The sequence below is a fragment of the Strongylocentrotus purpuratus genome, unplaced genomic scaffold, assembly GCF_000002235.5.
Source record: "Strongylocentrotus purpuratus isolate Spur 01 unplaced genomic scaffold, Spur_5.0 spur5_scaffold_2, whole genome shotgun sequence".
NCBI classification, from domain to species: domain Eukaryota; kingdom Metazoa; phylum Echinodermata; class Echinoidea; order Camarodonta; family Strongylocentrotidae; genus Strongylocentrotus; species Strongylocentrotus purpuratus.
Genome location: NW_022145605.1, coordinates 14324478 through 14341577, shown reverse-complemented (window position 1 = coordinate 14341577; position 17100 = coordinate 14324478). Strand labels below are relative to the sequence as shown.

The 17100-nt window shown below is 36.3% G+C and overlaps 2 protein-coding genes and 1 non-coding gene across 3 annotated transcripts; 1 reads left to right on the top strand and 2 right to left on the bottom strand.

Moving 5' to 3' along the window:
• Positions 1-46: 46 nt before the first annotated feature.
• TRNAA-UGC lies at positions 47-118 on the top strand. The gene has a single exon. It is a non-coding gene; the product is annotated as a tRNA-Ala (tRNA).
• A 907-nt stretch (positions 119-1025) lies between these two features.
• Positions 1026-7856, bottom strand: LOC582320 (actin-related protein 2/3 complex subunit 3-B). Its single transcript, XM_782276.5, has 6 exons — positions 7727-7856; positions 6560-6659; positions 5057-5133; positions 4767-4835; positions 4145-4271; positions 1026-3492 (listed from the first exon to the last, which is right to left on the bottom strand). Exons 1-6 carry the CDS (start codon positions 7730-7732, stop codon positions 3335-3337), a joined length of 537 nt encoding a protein of 178 aa, XP_787369.1. The 5' UTR covers positions 7733-7856; the 3' UTR covers positions 1026-3334.
• Positions 7857-9333: 1477 nt separating this feature from the next.
• Positions 9334-16834, bottom strand: LOC115926684 (WSC domain-containing protein 2-like). Its single transcript, XM_030991748.1, has 4 exons — positions 16534-16834; positions 15933-16094; positions 14569-14772; positions 9334-13737 (listed from the first exon to the last, which is right to left on the bottom strand). The coding sequence occupies exons 1-4, from the start codon at positions 16775-16777 to the stop codon at positions 13382-13384; spliced, it is 966 nt and encodes a 321-aa protein (XP_030847608.1). The 5' UTR covers positions 16778-16834; the 3' UTR covers positions 9334-13381.
• Positions 16835-17100: the final 266 nt, after the last annotated feature.

The window sequence follows — 17100 nt, the reverse complement described above, 5'->3', positions numbered from 1 at the left end:
ATATGTACAGTATAAAAATGATCAATGTTCATGATTGGTCAGGCAAGGGGATATAGCTCAGCGGTAGAGCGCTCGCTTTGCATGCGAGAGGCCTCGGGTTCGAACCCCGATATCTCCAGATCCATATTCGTTTTGCTTTTTGTTTTTTAAAACATACTGACATTTTTCAAAAGTAAAAAAACAGTTTGTATATTTATCACAACATTCTTTGTCTACAATTCGAAAACTTTGTGCATAATGCGAATTCCCATCTGGGAAGGAAAGATGTGTATTATCTAGCCTAACAAAAAAAAGATGTTTACCTTGGTCGGTTGGTCAGGTATTTTTTTTCTTCTTCCGTTTGGGCTGATATTTTCAGTTTCGGAAGCTTTAATTCATGTTTTTTGATTCATTAAACAATTTTTTTCTTCTAAATTCTTGGGTCGGTCACAAAGGACAAAACAACAATTTATTTTCCTTATGAGAAACAAGGAAGAGAAATTAAGATCAGTTTTGAGAGGCGACATATCAAATGACGTCATATATACAAAAGAAGGTTAAAGATGCAAGAGAGAGATATGGAGAAAGAAAAAAGATGACTCTGGTGTGTGGACTTACCCTTAGCAGAAAACATTCCTGAGAGATGTCTCAAATTCTTCTCATATAGACGCTACTAAACTAGCCCCTAAATTTCCAGAAACTCACTACCAGTCTCTAGACCTCCCTTACAACGTTTCTCTCTCCCTGTTAACCCTTCTCTGTATCCCTTCATCTTATACAGACTATAGCGTCGCCAGCTGATTTTACTGTCTCCCCCCCCCCCCCTCCCTAAATATCTCCCAGACACCCCTCCCCTTCTCTCTCTAACACCTCCTTCTCCTCATTTTCTCCCTGCTATACCCCCATCTCGACTGCCCGATAGATATCCCTTCTCTCCCAGCTACTCCTTCCATTCTTTCCCTCTCCTCTCTCTCTCTCTCTCTCTCTCTCCGACTACACCTTACCCTCCCATACACTCTTCCTTTGTAAGACAAATCATCCACATGTTCACAGAGCTATCAGTACAATAGTGTACATTTAATTTGCAATATTTTAAGAAAATCTACAATGCAGTGACATATATATCCAGCATCCTTATCATTATCATTATAATCATGATACATATATTCTTTTTTTCTTTCTTCTTCTTATAACTACAGCAATAATGAAAAGGACAATATTTCTTTTACTTCCATAGAAATAGATATGACTACCATTCCGACTATGATGATAAATATAATGCCGATAAACACAGCTTTAAAGGGACACTTTTCACCTCAATTCGACAAGATTTTATAGAGGGGTCAAGATAATAAAAGCAGGTGTCTACTTTAGGAGTGTGTACTTATATACTTTACTGGTGCTTTATTTCTCCTTTCATTGATACAAAATTGAGATTAATATAAATACAATTTTGAAAAGTAAGTTATCACTGACATATGGAGAGATCTCTGTACAAAGAAGTAGTTCAGAACAACTTTCTCCCTCGGCTCGGGGAACAATACAAACAAGTAATTAATCTCTAACTATATTATAATGAGACTGCTTGCTCAAGAATGTAACAATATTGACTACACTATGAAGAAACACATTTTATGCAAACTACTTAATTAAATTTAATTTCCAAAAGAAATTAGGGGCCTCCTTCTTCCTAATGGATGACAATGCTTTTGGACGACAAGAAATTAGGAAAATTTCGTCAAAGTGTGGTCTCTACAGTGTCAAACACCGCCAATATACATGGATGAATCATGAAAATATTGACTACAATACAGATAATCTTTCATTATTTGGTTAAAGCATTCCTATTTGAGTCTATATAAGTTTATTACAAAATAAGTTACAGTTTTGAAAACTGTAACTAATTTTGTGACAAAATGTGAGCAGACAGAAACATCCTAGATCCATATGCAATTTTTGTTAAAGAATCATAAATAACTGGAATGACATTAGGGAAATATTAATGATAGCAAGAAAAGGAAGTAATTACAGATTTATTGGGAGTAATTTGTGTATATATATATATATGAACTGTTGCACATCATAAAAAAGCTTTTTCCATTATACATTGTGATTACCAGCAAATGCATCATCAAATAATATACACATACGCTTATAGTTAGACAAAATAATATTCATATGACACACTTCATTCTTCGATTTCTTTCATCTTTTAGGTTCTAATATCCGCAATTTATATGCCAAATGTAATGCTTACTGACCATTTCAAAAGAAAAATCTATGGAACCATGTAAAACATTGTTGTCTGGGAAGGCAAGTGTTACAAGTGACTTTGATACACATGTACTGGGATTTCCATGTATTTACTTTGATTATATTCAACTATGTAACTACCCGGTAGTCCTTTACTGTTCCACATCTCCCAAGTCTTGCATGAGTGTCAACTACAACGCATTGACGTTCACTAAAGAATGCATTATCATGTTTCCTAGAAAATACAATTTTCTTAAACCATATGACGCAAAACAACAAACCTAGCTATCTATCAATAAAAAAAGGCTATTTAATAATAATACATGAAGGAAGATGACAATATAAAATTATTTAATTTAGCTTATTTTTTAGAGACATACAAAGTGCACACCTAAATTTAAAGGGAATGTAGATTTCTGACATGAAAGTTGATATCACGAGATGCAGGACTACTGCACCGTTGTATATCTGTTCTTCCTGCTTGTAATATTTTTTACGTAGCACTTTAATTACACAGTAAATAAACTTTCTCACCAACACTGTAAACAATTTTTTAAATTCTTGGTGAATGGTCACAAGGGAAGGCTCTGTGCTCCAAACCTCATATGCCTAATTTCCATTTATATACCATCACACACAAAAATTTACTTGATACGACTATTAGTCAATAGTCTTTTTTTTTCCTGGTATCACTACACGATAATCACAATAACTACAAAATTGTACATAACAACCCCTAATCAATTATTTGTATAATTCGTAGGTTAAATTATGTTACCAAAAATCATAAACCAATATATGGAGTTGATCTCATGCGTGTGTGTGTGTGTGTGTGTGTGTGCACTATGCGTGTCTCTCATGAATAAGCAGTTAAGAACAAGTCCAAGGCAAGTCCCACATGTTACCAAATATTACAAAATTGTAATATGGAATTGTGAACATCTATCGACATAAAACATCATTTTATTTGATGTTCTGTCTGATTCAAGCTCTTATATGGCTATCAGCTTGATATGGAAGGTCATCAGATACTGAAATCTTAGATGTGGTCGGTATTGCATGGGACAAAATACCTTGGAGTTGCCCTTATATCTATTTTTGCTCATTGTCCTGGGCCAGAGAGGCTTCGGTCCATGAATTTTCTCTTGGTAAAGCACATCCAGAACTTGCTAGGTCTGCTCGTGGCTGGATCAAGCACCTTGTCTACCAGGCGCTGGCCCGTCTCCTGCCTAATCTGCTGTACGTACGCCCTCATTTGGTCTGGGGATGTGAAAGGGGGAAAAAGGAAATTTAAGAGGAGGTCGAGTTATCATCAGGTGACAGATAATTTGCTGACTTTCTCATTATTTTTATGTTTGCTTGAAAGCGTATTATAACACCTAATGTCCCATTGAAAAGGAATGCTATTCAAATGTCATTATATTTGAAATATGATTAGAAATGGCTGGAGAGTGTGGACTAACTCTTCATGACACATGTGCATGTAGTTGTATAATTATACACATTACTGTGTGCAGTATGACTTTCAGAATCTTTAACTCACTTTCTTTTCATTTAGGCAACCTCAAATATCCTGGGCCATATTTGGACAACTACCAGAATGGCAATTTCTCCTAGGCCAACTACACCACTCACCTCTCCCCCGCTGAACAACTCCCCCCCCCCCCCCCCCCCCTTTCCCCCTCCGACTCTTTTGTTAGGGAGAGGGGTGTTGGTAACATAGGTAAACCTGCTTTAGCAACCACCACTACATAAAGACCACCTGTCAATAAAAAACACAATTTGTTTCCTTTAAACAGTGATTTTCACTGTTCATCAAAAGGAATCCTGGTCATAAAGACCACCTGCTCATATAGAGACCACTTTTCTGGTCACCATCGAGTGGTCTTTATACACAGGTTTCACTACATACCTTCTTCTGCCCTATTGGTTGGTTTTAGGTAGATGGCATTGAGAGGGAAGCCTGCTTCTCCAGGAATGCTGAACTTAGCGATAGCTAGAGAGGTCATCTCCTTCTGAGCCTCATTCCTAGAGGCACACTGGCAAGGGGGAAAAGTTGAGAGAATGATAAACGGAGTGAGACAGCATGTAAATTACAGTAAAATTAATGTGCTTTAGCAAGCAACCTGTATAGAAAGACCTATAATCAAGAAATGTTTCTTTTCATTTTAATATACATTTGCTATATTAGCAACATAGGTGTACGGCCATCTCCTTTAGTTTGGGCTTTCTCGAATTGATTTGATCATCACTCTTATGTACTTTTTCATAAATAGCCATTACAAGCCTCGCCCAATTATATGTTTTTTTTTCATACGATAAAACATTCAGTCTACAATGGGCCCCTGATTCTTTATCGAGTTTTAATTTGAAACAATGCTCAAACATGTTTAATATATGTCTCTTTATGTTCAGATGATGCAAAATGTAATTAATTGCTGTATTCTAATATACGAGAATCTTACAGCTATATGATGAATTCCAGAAGTCTGAATGCAGTAAAGGGAAAGACTTCAATGGGAGTTTCAACTTACCTTTTGCATCTTCTTAAGACATTCTGTGATGTACAATGTGATGTAGATCAGCACCCTGTCAGCGTCACTCTGTCAAAATACAATTTGATTAAACCACATCATCTTCAGGGGAAAATAAACTGTCTTAGCTGAGATGTAACAAAATGAGCATCAGGAAATACAGGGATGAGACAGAGAAATTCCCAAATGGAGAATGATTTTAATTAGGGTCCAGTTGCAACGCCCCTAGCGGATTGGTTTATGGTGAATTTATTGATCAATTGATTGACCGATTGATTGATTTAGCTTACCTTGATTTCAAAATTCTTGAAGAAAACATTTGCCTTGAAATAGGTCAGGGCCTCATCAATGATGTCACTATCATCACCTTTAATAGAAAAAAAAAAAAAAACACAATGAAGATCTGTGCCCTGTATTACAAAGAGTTGATATCAATCGCAACTTATTTGTGATTGATATCAATCACAACTATGTACATAAGAGATGGGAGACTGCAAACTTGTGATTGATTTAGGGACTTGATATTGATTCGGATCAATATCAACTCTTTGTAAGATAGGGCCCTGAATGACTAAAATATACATCAGCAGTTTATTGGCAAATAAGCCAGTTCATGGTTGCAGTCTGAGCATGAGCAGATAAAGGGCATTGCAGAACAAATTATGAAATACGGTACACAGAGACAAAATATGGGATACGTGCTCATGAAAGTTAATCATTATTCATTCATGCACAAGCAGTGCGCTCCATGATACACAGGTGGAAGTATTCTTTGAAAAGGGGAAACAAAGGCTATTTATCTAGCACCTCCATCGCTGTAGGAGTGGTTATTTCAAAATGTACAAAGTGGGACCTCTTCATGTTTTGAAGATCTGTGGATATTCAGGGTCATTGCAGAGATGGGCTAACTGTCAACTTGTTTATTGAGATCAGAGAGAGCAACGATAACACAATACTGGGCAGACAACGATTCACAGCATTTATATAGGGCCATAATTATTAATCATTTTTGTTAACATTCAAAGGCGCAGGCTCCTTCAATTCAAGTCATTAAAAAATACATTTGCAAATTTTGCAGAAACAGCCAAGTTTGGAGGCATGATTAGAAATGTTCTAGACTATCACTCTCACAAAGAAAGGAAGGGAGTGAGTTCCACAAACGAGGCGTAATAGATGAGAAGGCAAGGGCTCCTCCACATCCCTTGGAAAGCATTATGGGTACCTGGAGAGTGAGATCAGATGAGCGCAAGCCGGGATCATATATTCATGTCCCACTTAGAAGAGACATCAGTGATGTATCAAGCATATAAACCGAGAATATTAAAGAAATAGTGAAAAAAAGTGAAATAGATGAATTGTATATCAGAAGAAAGCTTATAAGCCATAGATAACAATAATATAAATTAAATGCCATTTTAGTGTCTTATCAGAAGAGTAACAGCTCTCTGTAAAGTCAAAATCTAAATCTTTAAAAATTGGATGTCGTCGACCTAAAACTTGACTTCATCTTATGTGGAGTCCGCATATTCACAATGACTTTGCATTGATTAAGCACGGCTCACCGCTATGTAGGCAAGCCAATCAGGTCCACATATAAAGCTGTCACTGTAACTTTGGCAAATTTGACCCCTGTTGACCAGTAACTTGGAGAGGTGCGGAAAATGAGGTTTGCATTTGCTTTTGTGCAATACTGAAAGGGAAAATATATATTACCGGTATTCCTTTTTCATTTGTATTTTATGTTCATTCAGGATTTTTATCAGATAGGGTCTTTATTATCATTATTAACTTACTACTGTTAGTTGGCGCTGGTCCTCTAAACTTGGTCCTAAGAGGCAGAAGAGCCAGGTTCCCTATCTTGAGCTGGGCATCAGTAAACTGTGAGTGGTAGGCCTGGATGAGAGAAATCATTTGCATGGATATCATTGACCAAATCATTGAAGTCATTTAAAACACAAATACAAAATACAGGTACAAGCGAGTCACATTCATATTCACATGTATCTTGTTGCTTAGATTTGAAGAAAATGAAACTACGTTTAAAAATGTCCCCCACTGGCATGAAATTGTATAATTAATTTACGAATAACATGTACATCCATCAAAATGCTTTTCAATATTAAAGAAATACAGTTGGGGAAAATGCAGAGAGTCAAAATAGGTTATCAGAATAAGAATTAAGGCCATCACAAATGAAAAATGCTTTTAATGTTAATTGGAATCAAGATACTTGTATTTATACTGCCGTTAATAGTAATATATTGGCCAAAGGGAAAACCAAATTTGGTAAATACTGCAATAATTAATAAACACTGAGTTAAATGTACACACGCTGCAGTATCACAGTATCACATTAAAATGTCATGATGCCAATTTCTCTCTCTCTCTCGGGTAATTCAACTGTGACAGAAAGATACACAACACTATACTTTCACATCTAATCTGAAGCTGAATTTCCAGAAAGATTAATTGATGTTTGACTAAAGTTAAGTTACGACTAGAGTTGAGAGTTGACAGTCCATGCAGGATATTTTCATTTGTCTCTTGTTCTCCTTCTCCTCACCATTCTTCCAAGTTCCTCTTCTTTTCTGCTTCTTCTTCCTCTTCTAGCTTCTTCCTCATCTTCTTCTTCTGAAGCTCTTCTTTTTCTTCTTCTTCTTCTCATGTTTGTTCTGCATCTTTTTCTTCTTCACATTTTTATCTCCCTCTTCTCCTCCTCCTCCTCTTCCTTCTCTTTTATCTTCTTCATGTTCTCCTTCTCGATCCTCCTCCTCCTCCTGGCTTCTCTTCCTCATCGCATCATAAATATCATCTCTCATTCTCAACACTACACGAAACTCTACGAGTGCGACTGAACACCCATCTCGCCACAATATAGACGCCTATTTCAGGCTTTTAACATCTAAAACATGGGCAATAAATCAGAATAAAATGTTTTAACTGTCTTGAATAACACTTACCGGCATCTTGTCACTAAATACTGTGAGGACTAACGGTAGGAAAGTTAGAAATGAAGTCTCTCTTCGAGGGAGAAAGAGGGAGGGAGAGTCGGTACTTCCGTGTGTGCAAATTACTTCCGCACGCGCCGCGCGACACACGGCGCTAGTTTATCAATGCTCTGGCTAAACTAACTGCAGTGGGTATCAGTAGCAGTTCTGTGGTACCTAGAGTATAGCGCAGGTCGGGTTCTCAACTGCTCGCGCTCGCAGAAATTGTTGTTTTTGTGCTATTTTCCTCAGCCAGGGGCGGCGGAGTCTTCAAAAGTGGACACCAAGAGCAAAATCACCACACTAAAAAAAGGGGGCACTTACATAGGGAAACCTCAAAGCGAAAATATACGATTTGCAGACATTGGTTTATACCCCTACTTTGTTTTTCTCTTTTAAAGCATGATCCAATTAGATACTTTCCAGTTGGGTATGAAGCTGAAGCGAGCTATAGTAAAAAAAAAAGTTTAATTTGTAAGCTAGGTCACATATAGTGCGAAAAATAACATCCTATAAAGAGGAGAACCCCAATCTGCATTAGAGACTGAAAAGATCTTTAATAAGATACATTTTCTCAGACTTTAATAGGGGCATTTATGAGAAGGGGAAGGGGCCGGGTTCTTATTGAAAAGGAAAGGGGGGCGGAAGGAAAAGGGACACTCATTTGAAAGAAAAGGGGGCACGTGTCAAATCAAAAGGGACACTTAAATCAGAGTTGAAAGGGGGCACTTATTAGAAGGGGAAGGGGCCCTTCATACAAAGGAAAAGCAGCACTTGTCAAGTAAAATACCTCTCAGATTTTAATAACGGCACTGGTCGGAGGTGGTAATTAGAGGCACTGATAAGATTGTGAAATGGGCACCTATTTGAAAGAAAATGGGGGATTTAAGTGAAAGGGGCACTTTTCTTATGTAATTAGAGGCACTTTTGGGATACTTAAAAAAAGCGGGGCACTGTTCCCTGCCTCTTCTTTGTATTTGTGGTGGTTCCTGAGCCCCCTCCCCCTCAATAGACTCCAAAGTGGGGTCGATTTCACCCATATCTAACCAATGCACAAACTGTGTCAGAAAGGAATATGGTTGGGCATTAAAAACACACATACAAAGAAAAAAAAAATTCAATGACAAAGGGATACAAAAAAAGAAATTACAAAAATTACAAGAATTTCAGACAGGGTGGGGTGTCGGGCGGCCCTTGATAATTGTGTCCAAGACAAAGGACTATGGCTGTATATTTTTTTTTTAAATCAAAAGATTCCATCCAGTAGCAGAGCTTCTGGAGGTTCATAGGTATACATTGTAGTTGGGTCACATGCCTCCCAATCGAGTGGTGAAAAACAAAAATAAAGGAAAAACAAAAATAAAGGAAAAGCAAAAGAGCAAGAAAGGGAAAGAGATGAGAATAGGAAATGCTAGGACAACTTCCTGCATCCCCCACCCCCTAAATCAGTAACCTTTTTAATTTGCTTTTCATTTTCAGAGTAAGACCCCCCCCCCCCCCATCTGTTCAGTGCCCCTTCAATCGATGGACTCACAATACGCTGATTCAGTCATTAAAAACAACAAAACATGAAACAATACTCCAGTTGATGATGAATCTTTATTCATTATTCAGCACGTTTAGCAAGGTGTGACACGATAGTACATGAAAGATAATACATGTACAATTTTTAGGTAATACTGAATGTTAAAATTATAAAGCACGGAAAAAAACAAAATGCCCCTAAGCTTTTAAATTCCATTTCTGAGGTTTAACGATGAGCACAATACTAGATAAACCCACCCTCATAACTACTATAAAAAACAAGTTAAATACAATAAAGACTACTTAAAAAATAAGCAGTTTGGTTCTGTTTCTTTAGAAATAGTGTAAGTTCAAACTTTATCATTTTATCCACAAGAGACACTTCCAAAATTTCTTTAATTAAAATTCTTTTGAAAATGTTGGATTTGAATATTTTTGTAAATTCCTTTTACTGATTACAATACACATACATGTAAAAGAATTACAAGTATTTCAAACATATCAATAAAATGATACACCAATATAAAGGAAATACTAACTGGGATTTTCCTCAATAAATTCAGTTATAAAACAAAAACTTCATTACATGAACCCTACCTCATGACTTACTTCAACAGAAACAACATCAACTGATAATATAATTTGTTAGTCCAGCTTGTCTGTCCTATTTATGTACCCAATTTGTTAATGGAATAAAAAGTGCCTTTAATATTAATAAGGCAATACATGCATATAAAGAAAGTTCTAAATATTAAAGATTGATTAGTAAAAATATTAGACAGTTGAATAAATTCTCATGAATTAATTTCAACCATTAGTAGATAAGTGGAAACATAAGATAATAAAGTTTAAATCCACTAGCTCACAGTCACAAATGAATATTTTTCGCTCGACCATGAATGTTACAAACAGAATAGTTGACAAATTCTGATTAACTACTTCTTGAAACTGAAAATGTTATATCCTCCATATATTAATAGACCCCACAATAACTGTACATATTTATTTAAAGCTTCGTACATGACAAAATAAATGTTAATGTGCTCACAGCACAGTTCATCAGCCTTTCAGTCAGGATAAAATGCAAAGAACGAGAAGGTGATTTTGAGTTGATTTACACGTTTCCATCCTTTTCACATATTCACATTTCGGAATCATTACCTAAAAAAGTTTCTTTCCACCTCTCATTACATATATTCAGTGATATTTCAAAATATCAAATATATTGATCTCTTCTGTATATATATATATATATATATTCACATTTCAGATCATATCATTGTTTAATAAACAAACAGATGACAATACTATTTCTTTTCCCCACACATGGGTATAATCATACAAAATGGTGCATATTCACAATCATTGCTGTTTGTTCAGCATTGTGAGTGGTTGTATTAAAGGTGCCTGCTTAGAATGCTCCCCAGGGAGTAGAGAATGTGCATAATTTGTGTGCAGGCAAACCAGAACTTGATGTCCATGGCCCATATTAATAAAAAAGTTTTATGAAAAATACATCAATGAAGCGTTAGTTCAAATGCTCTCCATGAAGTAGAGAAGGTACACTACAAGAGTAATAGTGTATCTGTAAAGTGCTTTAAGACATCATAGATGTATTAAGTGCTATATAAATCCTGAATATTATGACCGGGTATTACTCATATTCATTAAATCATTCATGTCTTCCTACACGAAAAGTAAAGTGTACAAATTTACTGATACATGTAATAAGAACTAATCTGTGAAAGAATAATAATTGCAAAATAAGCCCTTGTACTTCATGCTTTTCTTAAGCTAAGCCCAAAGGCTACTTGACTTTGTTTGAGACAGACAGAAAAAAAAAGGAATTCACAATATTGCAAGGCATTTCAATTTGTACATATACAAATACAGATAAGACAACTAGACACCACTACCGCAAATGCAAATCTGAATGATAACAATAATGTTGATTACATAAAGGAAAAAATAATGATTGCATAATAAAACAAGACAAATGCGACTGCATCTCCTATGTCTTCGTCCTAAATCCAGTATACAAAATGGTTGGAATTATTAGTGACATATCACAATGGTTCTTGAGATATCGCAATAGCAAGACTAAAGCATGTCATTTCTTAAATTGACCTCTGTAACCTTTGAACTTTGAACCCAAATGGATTATCTTCCTATGTTGATGATACATACTATCACCAAGTTTGAGCCTTGTATCTCTAGTGGTTCTTGAGACGTTGCGGTAACAAGGCTATATCTAGAATTTCAAAAATTGATCTGTGACCTTTGACCTTTAATCTAGTTACTCTTCCCATGATGATACATACCAGTACTATCGTCAAGTTTTGAAGTTCATATCTCAAGTGGTTCTTGAGATATTGCATTAACCAGAAAGCAGGCGGACACACATACGCACATACGGACAATCCGTAAACATAATGTCTCTTACCTTTGGTGGGCGGAGGCATAAAAATGTTTTAAACATTTACATGAAGGTACATAAAGAGATGCGTAGTGATTATTTTTCTCTCCACTCATTGCAATGAGTGCCTTTGAAAATAGTCATATGGTTTATTCTAGTTATTTGGTTTGCTGACTTTGTATAGAATGTCAAATGATAGGAACACTGAACATGAAAATGAAATAAATAACAAAATTCATTATTCATACACGCATGCACTCAATTGAACAAAAGACATCACACACAAACATACACAATAAGTATGTGTAGTACTACGAAACTGCTGCACATATAGAAGAAGCTTATTAACATATAATTCTACCAATAAGTTGTACATCTGGACACAAATTTATGTATTGTTTAATGGGAGGTGCTTAAGGGAAATTGCTCTAGAAACTTCTGATAAAAATATTCCTTCCGCCCCCCCCCTCGACTAACTGCGTATTCCACTCTTACGAAAACAAGAACATGCCTGCAATCTTTACAGAAAATCACAATGGGATCTATCTAACAATTGGTGTAAAATAATACTGTACTTTGAGAGGTGGATTAATTTTCTTGGAATGTTTGTAACAAGAAGATATTATGTTCTATTCGTAATGAATAAACTGAATTTGGGAAAGAAGTTGAGGAAGAACATAAGAAAATATGGGCGTAAATGGCATTTTTTAAGTGCTGTCACAATTAAAAACCCAGTTTGAGTATCATAAATGACCATAATTCTGATATTTAGAGTGTTCATTAAAATAATGAGTTGGCCATTTCTTGTTTGGCATCCTTCTACGTTTGGCCCCACTGACTTAATCAATACACTCTACTGTAACCATATATTCAATAACAAAAAAATATGCAAGGCCCTGTAACTATTCACACAAGTACTGAGCATCTGAGTTGCCAATTTGCAAGTTGCCAATTTGCGAGAGGCCTTTGATAACAACAAAAGAAACAACGTCTTGCTTGCTTGTATGGAGTGCTTATATACAGTGCATTAACTTCTTGTTAATATGAACCTTTTAATATACATTCTACACCAGCTGATATTCGTTGTCTGTAACCGTATGAAAGGATATCAAAATGAATGAGACTAATGTTGGACTTTGACCTCCTGAACAAAGATTAACATTAAACAAATACTATACAGATTATGATCCATCATGTTTTATCCTCTGAATTTATGCAACTAAGATTTATGGAGGGAAGGGCGAAAGGTATTTGGTCATTTGCTGTCTCATACGTTTCCAAGAATAAGGAAAAAAATTATCAATATTCAACATCATCACATATAACGTTTTCTTTTTTATTCGTTCTCATTCAAGCCATAGAGGTTATGTCAACTTCACAGAATCATCAGGTACACTGAAAACTGTGATGAAGTCAGTGACATCATAGTCATCAAGTTGTGGGATGGATGACGTTCCATTTCCTTTATGGCTTTTCTCCAAGCATTCTGGGTTTCAACATCTGCCTGGGTGAGGCCGCATGCTCCCATATCTTTTTTTTTTTTTTTTAAGTTAAGGAACGAAATATCTTGGATTTGGTAGCAGAAAACATATTATCCAAAAGCTTAAAGTAGATAATATTAGATAGCACCTACAATTTGCGGTCCACAGTTCAACATGCATCCACCTTTACACATCAAGAAACCTGTGCTATGAACCGGGTAATTTCCTATAATCCACCGGAAATTTAACATTTGCCCTCTCCTTGAGTGCAACAGCAGCACTTAGGATCCTCTTGTTGATTTTAGCAACCATTTCTTCTGTATAGGGGTCAAACTCTTGATCCGCCCCCCTGTGAAACTTCCCCTCGGAGTTGCCCTTCACGCACTTTAATCTTTCAATATCGATAGGTACCCTGAGAAATAGATGAAGATTTGCAAGCTCAAATTCCAAGTTTGTTTGAAGGTTTTCGTAGAACACGACCTTGGTTTTAAGAGAGTCCTTTAAGCAGTTGCGCATCATTCTTTCCCAATGGCTGCTTTCCTCTTCGACAAAGTCCTCCCATTCTACACACACAAAGGAAAGAGAGAACAAAATATGATACATCACTGAGAATAGTAACATTCACTCAATCAAATCAATGTAAGAGATCCTTACGACTACAGTGAAACCTGTATATAAGATCGCTCAAGGGAGACAAGGAAAGTAGAATTTACAGGCAGGTGGTCTTTATGTTTCTCGTTGCATTGAGAAACACTATTCAAGAGAAACAGAAATGTGGTCTTTCTATACAGGTAGATGCTAAAGCATGTTTCACTGTAGTTGGTGGTGTTGTGATTAAATCAAGACGTTTATGTCTTCATCTGCTCTGTTCACATAGCCAGTAGAGTGGTATCTAAGCCATTCTCAGATCATAGCGCGGTAATAATATTGTACATATGTATTTTAAGATGATGAAGCAGATCCTAATCAAATGATTGGTTGAGAGGTGACCAGGCATTCATTTTGCCTAACACATAATTTTACTAATGACCGGCCATTAGTAAAATCATATTATAAAACATCATTTCATAAAACAACAAAAAACATAATTTCATAAAACAAATAAAACACCATTTTATAAAACAAATAAAACATCATTTTATAAAAACAAATAATACACATCATTATGTTCGGGCATTAGTAAAATTACCCACTATCTGTCTCTTCGAAACAGTTCAAACAGCCTTGAGCATGTGAGACTGTTCCAAAGGTACCTTGTGTGTGTAATTCTTACTCATGCCCTCACTGCTGTGTATTATTTGTATACTATTTAGTCATGGTAAAAAAAAACTTACTCTCAGTTAGAAGCTGCTTTTTAGTAAGACAGTGAAGGGATTCTCAAAAGGACTACTCACCTTTCGTGTGGAATGTATCTTCATCAACTTTGTTCACATGTCCAGTGGAGTGGTATCTATGCCATTCTGAAATCATCGCATGATACGGGTTCCTGACAAGAAGGATAAGTGCCTCAAACTTTCCCAGCTCATTCTTACTGCATCGGTGCATCTTCACACCAAGGACACTCTTCTTCATAAAGTTGACACTCTCTCCGCGGAAACCTAGGATCACAAGGACAAAGATGATTGAGTTCATGTGAAGTCTAATGGTAGAAATAAAGATGATGATGTACTTGACCTCCACGTTAAAGTGACTTGGTAACATTGTTGAAGGTTGATGAAAAAATTGCTTAATTTTTGTATAAAATGTTACTTACCTATACATGTATTCCTTCTACTGTACTAACCCTCTGACATGCAAAAAATCCTGAAAAAATTCTGAAACCACAAAGATATCTAAGGTTTTCTTTGAAGGCGTCGATGTATGACACCCTCTAACAGTGATTAACAGTAAATTCTCACAACCATTTTTGAATTTTCCCAACCGTTTTTCCATGAAAAAAAGACATAAAACAGGCTATAAAAAATCTGTTAACACTTTAATGTCTGGAATGGAATGTAGGGGCATTTTATTGCTTTGTGACGATTTCTATTCACCTGAAATGTAATTAAATTGTAATAATATAGTTGGGAGAATTAAGGAATCGATCAGATCAGTTTTTCCCAATTTGTACCATGAATAATGATCCGTTTTCACTCAAATTTTCAGATTATCTTTAATTGTACATCTAGCATTGAAGTCACTATCTTAGCACCACTATCTCTCATCTGAACAATGTTACCAAGTCCCTTTAAACATTCCACTGTGTGATGTCACTGTAAACCTGCCTATTCTTTGATATATGTGTACTACCAACACCTGCACCAACTGCAGTTCTCCAAACTGTATATAGGATACATGTACATGTAAGGAGAAGAAAACCAAGACCTGACTTCTCTTTACCCTAACCATCAGTTCATAAGATACAAGAGAATACATAATATAGAGGCATAAATGAAGATACATTCAAAATTTTCTTGAATGGCCATCCAAGAGAAACAGAAAGAGTTGCCACTGTACACATGTCGCGTTTCTGGAGAGGTTACCACTAAACACTTGTTTACATACGACTCACTAAAATGCAGCATTTAAAAAAAATAATAATAAAAGTGTAATGCCATTATTGATACTTTAAAATACACAGATAGTATTTATGTGTAAGAGCTCTGTTGCAAGCATATACTCTTTGGTTCATCCACACGTGCCATTTTAGTTTCAAATAAATGATATTAAAAAATAATTATTTAAAAAAGCGGCAATGAAATCTCTTCATATGACATACCGCCCTCTTTGAGTCTCCTGTCAATGTAGACACTGCCTGTATAAATGCCGGTAGAGTGTTCCAATAGATGCCTCAGCCAGGTGTTGCCCGAGCCTGGATAACTGGCCAATGCTACAAGCGATTGACTGCCCTCCTCGGCAAAATTCACTGTCATACATGAGTCTGTAGAGGGATAAATGCATTGTTAATGATTTCTAACAATAACCTTTTTAGCATGGGAACCTACATTTGCAACAGGATAGTTCATTTCTTATTGTAACAACTACAATAATTGCCAGTACTATTATTGACAGGGAATTTTTTTTTTTTTTTTGGGGGGGGGGGGGGGCAAAATTAGCTTTCAAAACTCATTTCATATTTGTGTATCACTCACAACTCCAATCAGATATTGCTCAATTGTTCAATAACTTGGTGGCAAAACAGGCTTATATACGATAATACGGCTTGTTATCACAGATCTAAGTTTTGTTTAACTCATTGGCTACTGAATAAACGTGTTCCGATGGGATTTAAACAGGAGCCACCCAGTTACCGCATGCAATGAATTAAAGTAAGGGCAGGTTTTTCTCCTTTTTTAAATTGTATCATTAAAACTACTTACTGCTGCTGGCTGTCGGCCACTGATCCCGTTGCTGGATCCTCCCATCTCCTCCTGCCATTTGCTTCTGGTTATCCAGCTCCACACAATGCTCACAGAACTGATCCACGTAGCCCCAGATCAGGAACACACACACCAGAAGCACGGTCATGACCCATAGTATGGTGATCCTTACCGTGTACATGCGATGGAGTAACCACAAAAGAAAGTTGCTGGGGCCGGTTGGCTTGTTCTTTGCCCCAGCCATGACATCAAATCAAAGGAAGAGAGGAGATTCACCAAGGAAAATTCCAATATAGTTTCCACAGGATAATTAGTCCTATACTCTTGAAGGTCTGGGAAGATTATGAGCTCCAGGCGTGATCGAGATTCCTGTTTTTGATGGTATTGGTAAGTGATAAAATAAGAAACGAAAATATCCTAGTAGACAGTGTTCATAGATACAGATCGGTGGTCAGGCCTATGCCAGAGAGGCGTTCCATAACATCGTTGAACGGTCTGATCAAAGAATACTCAAACTTGGCCAAAAGATGCTGCATCTGAAATATAGAAGAAAGAGGGAATCAAAAT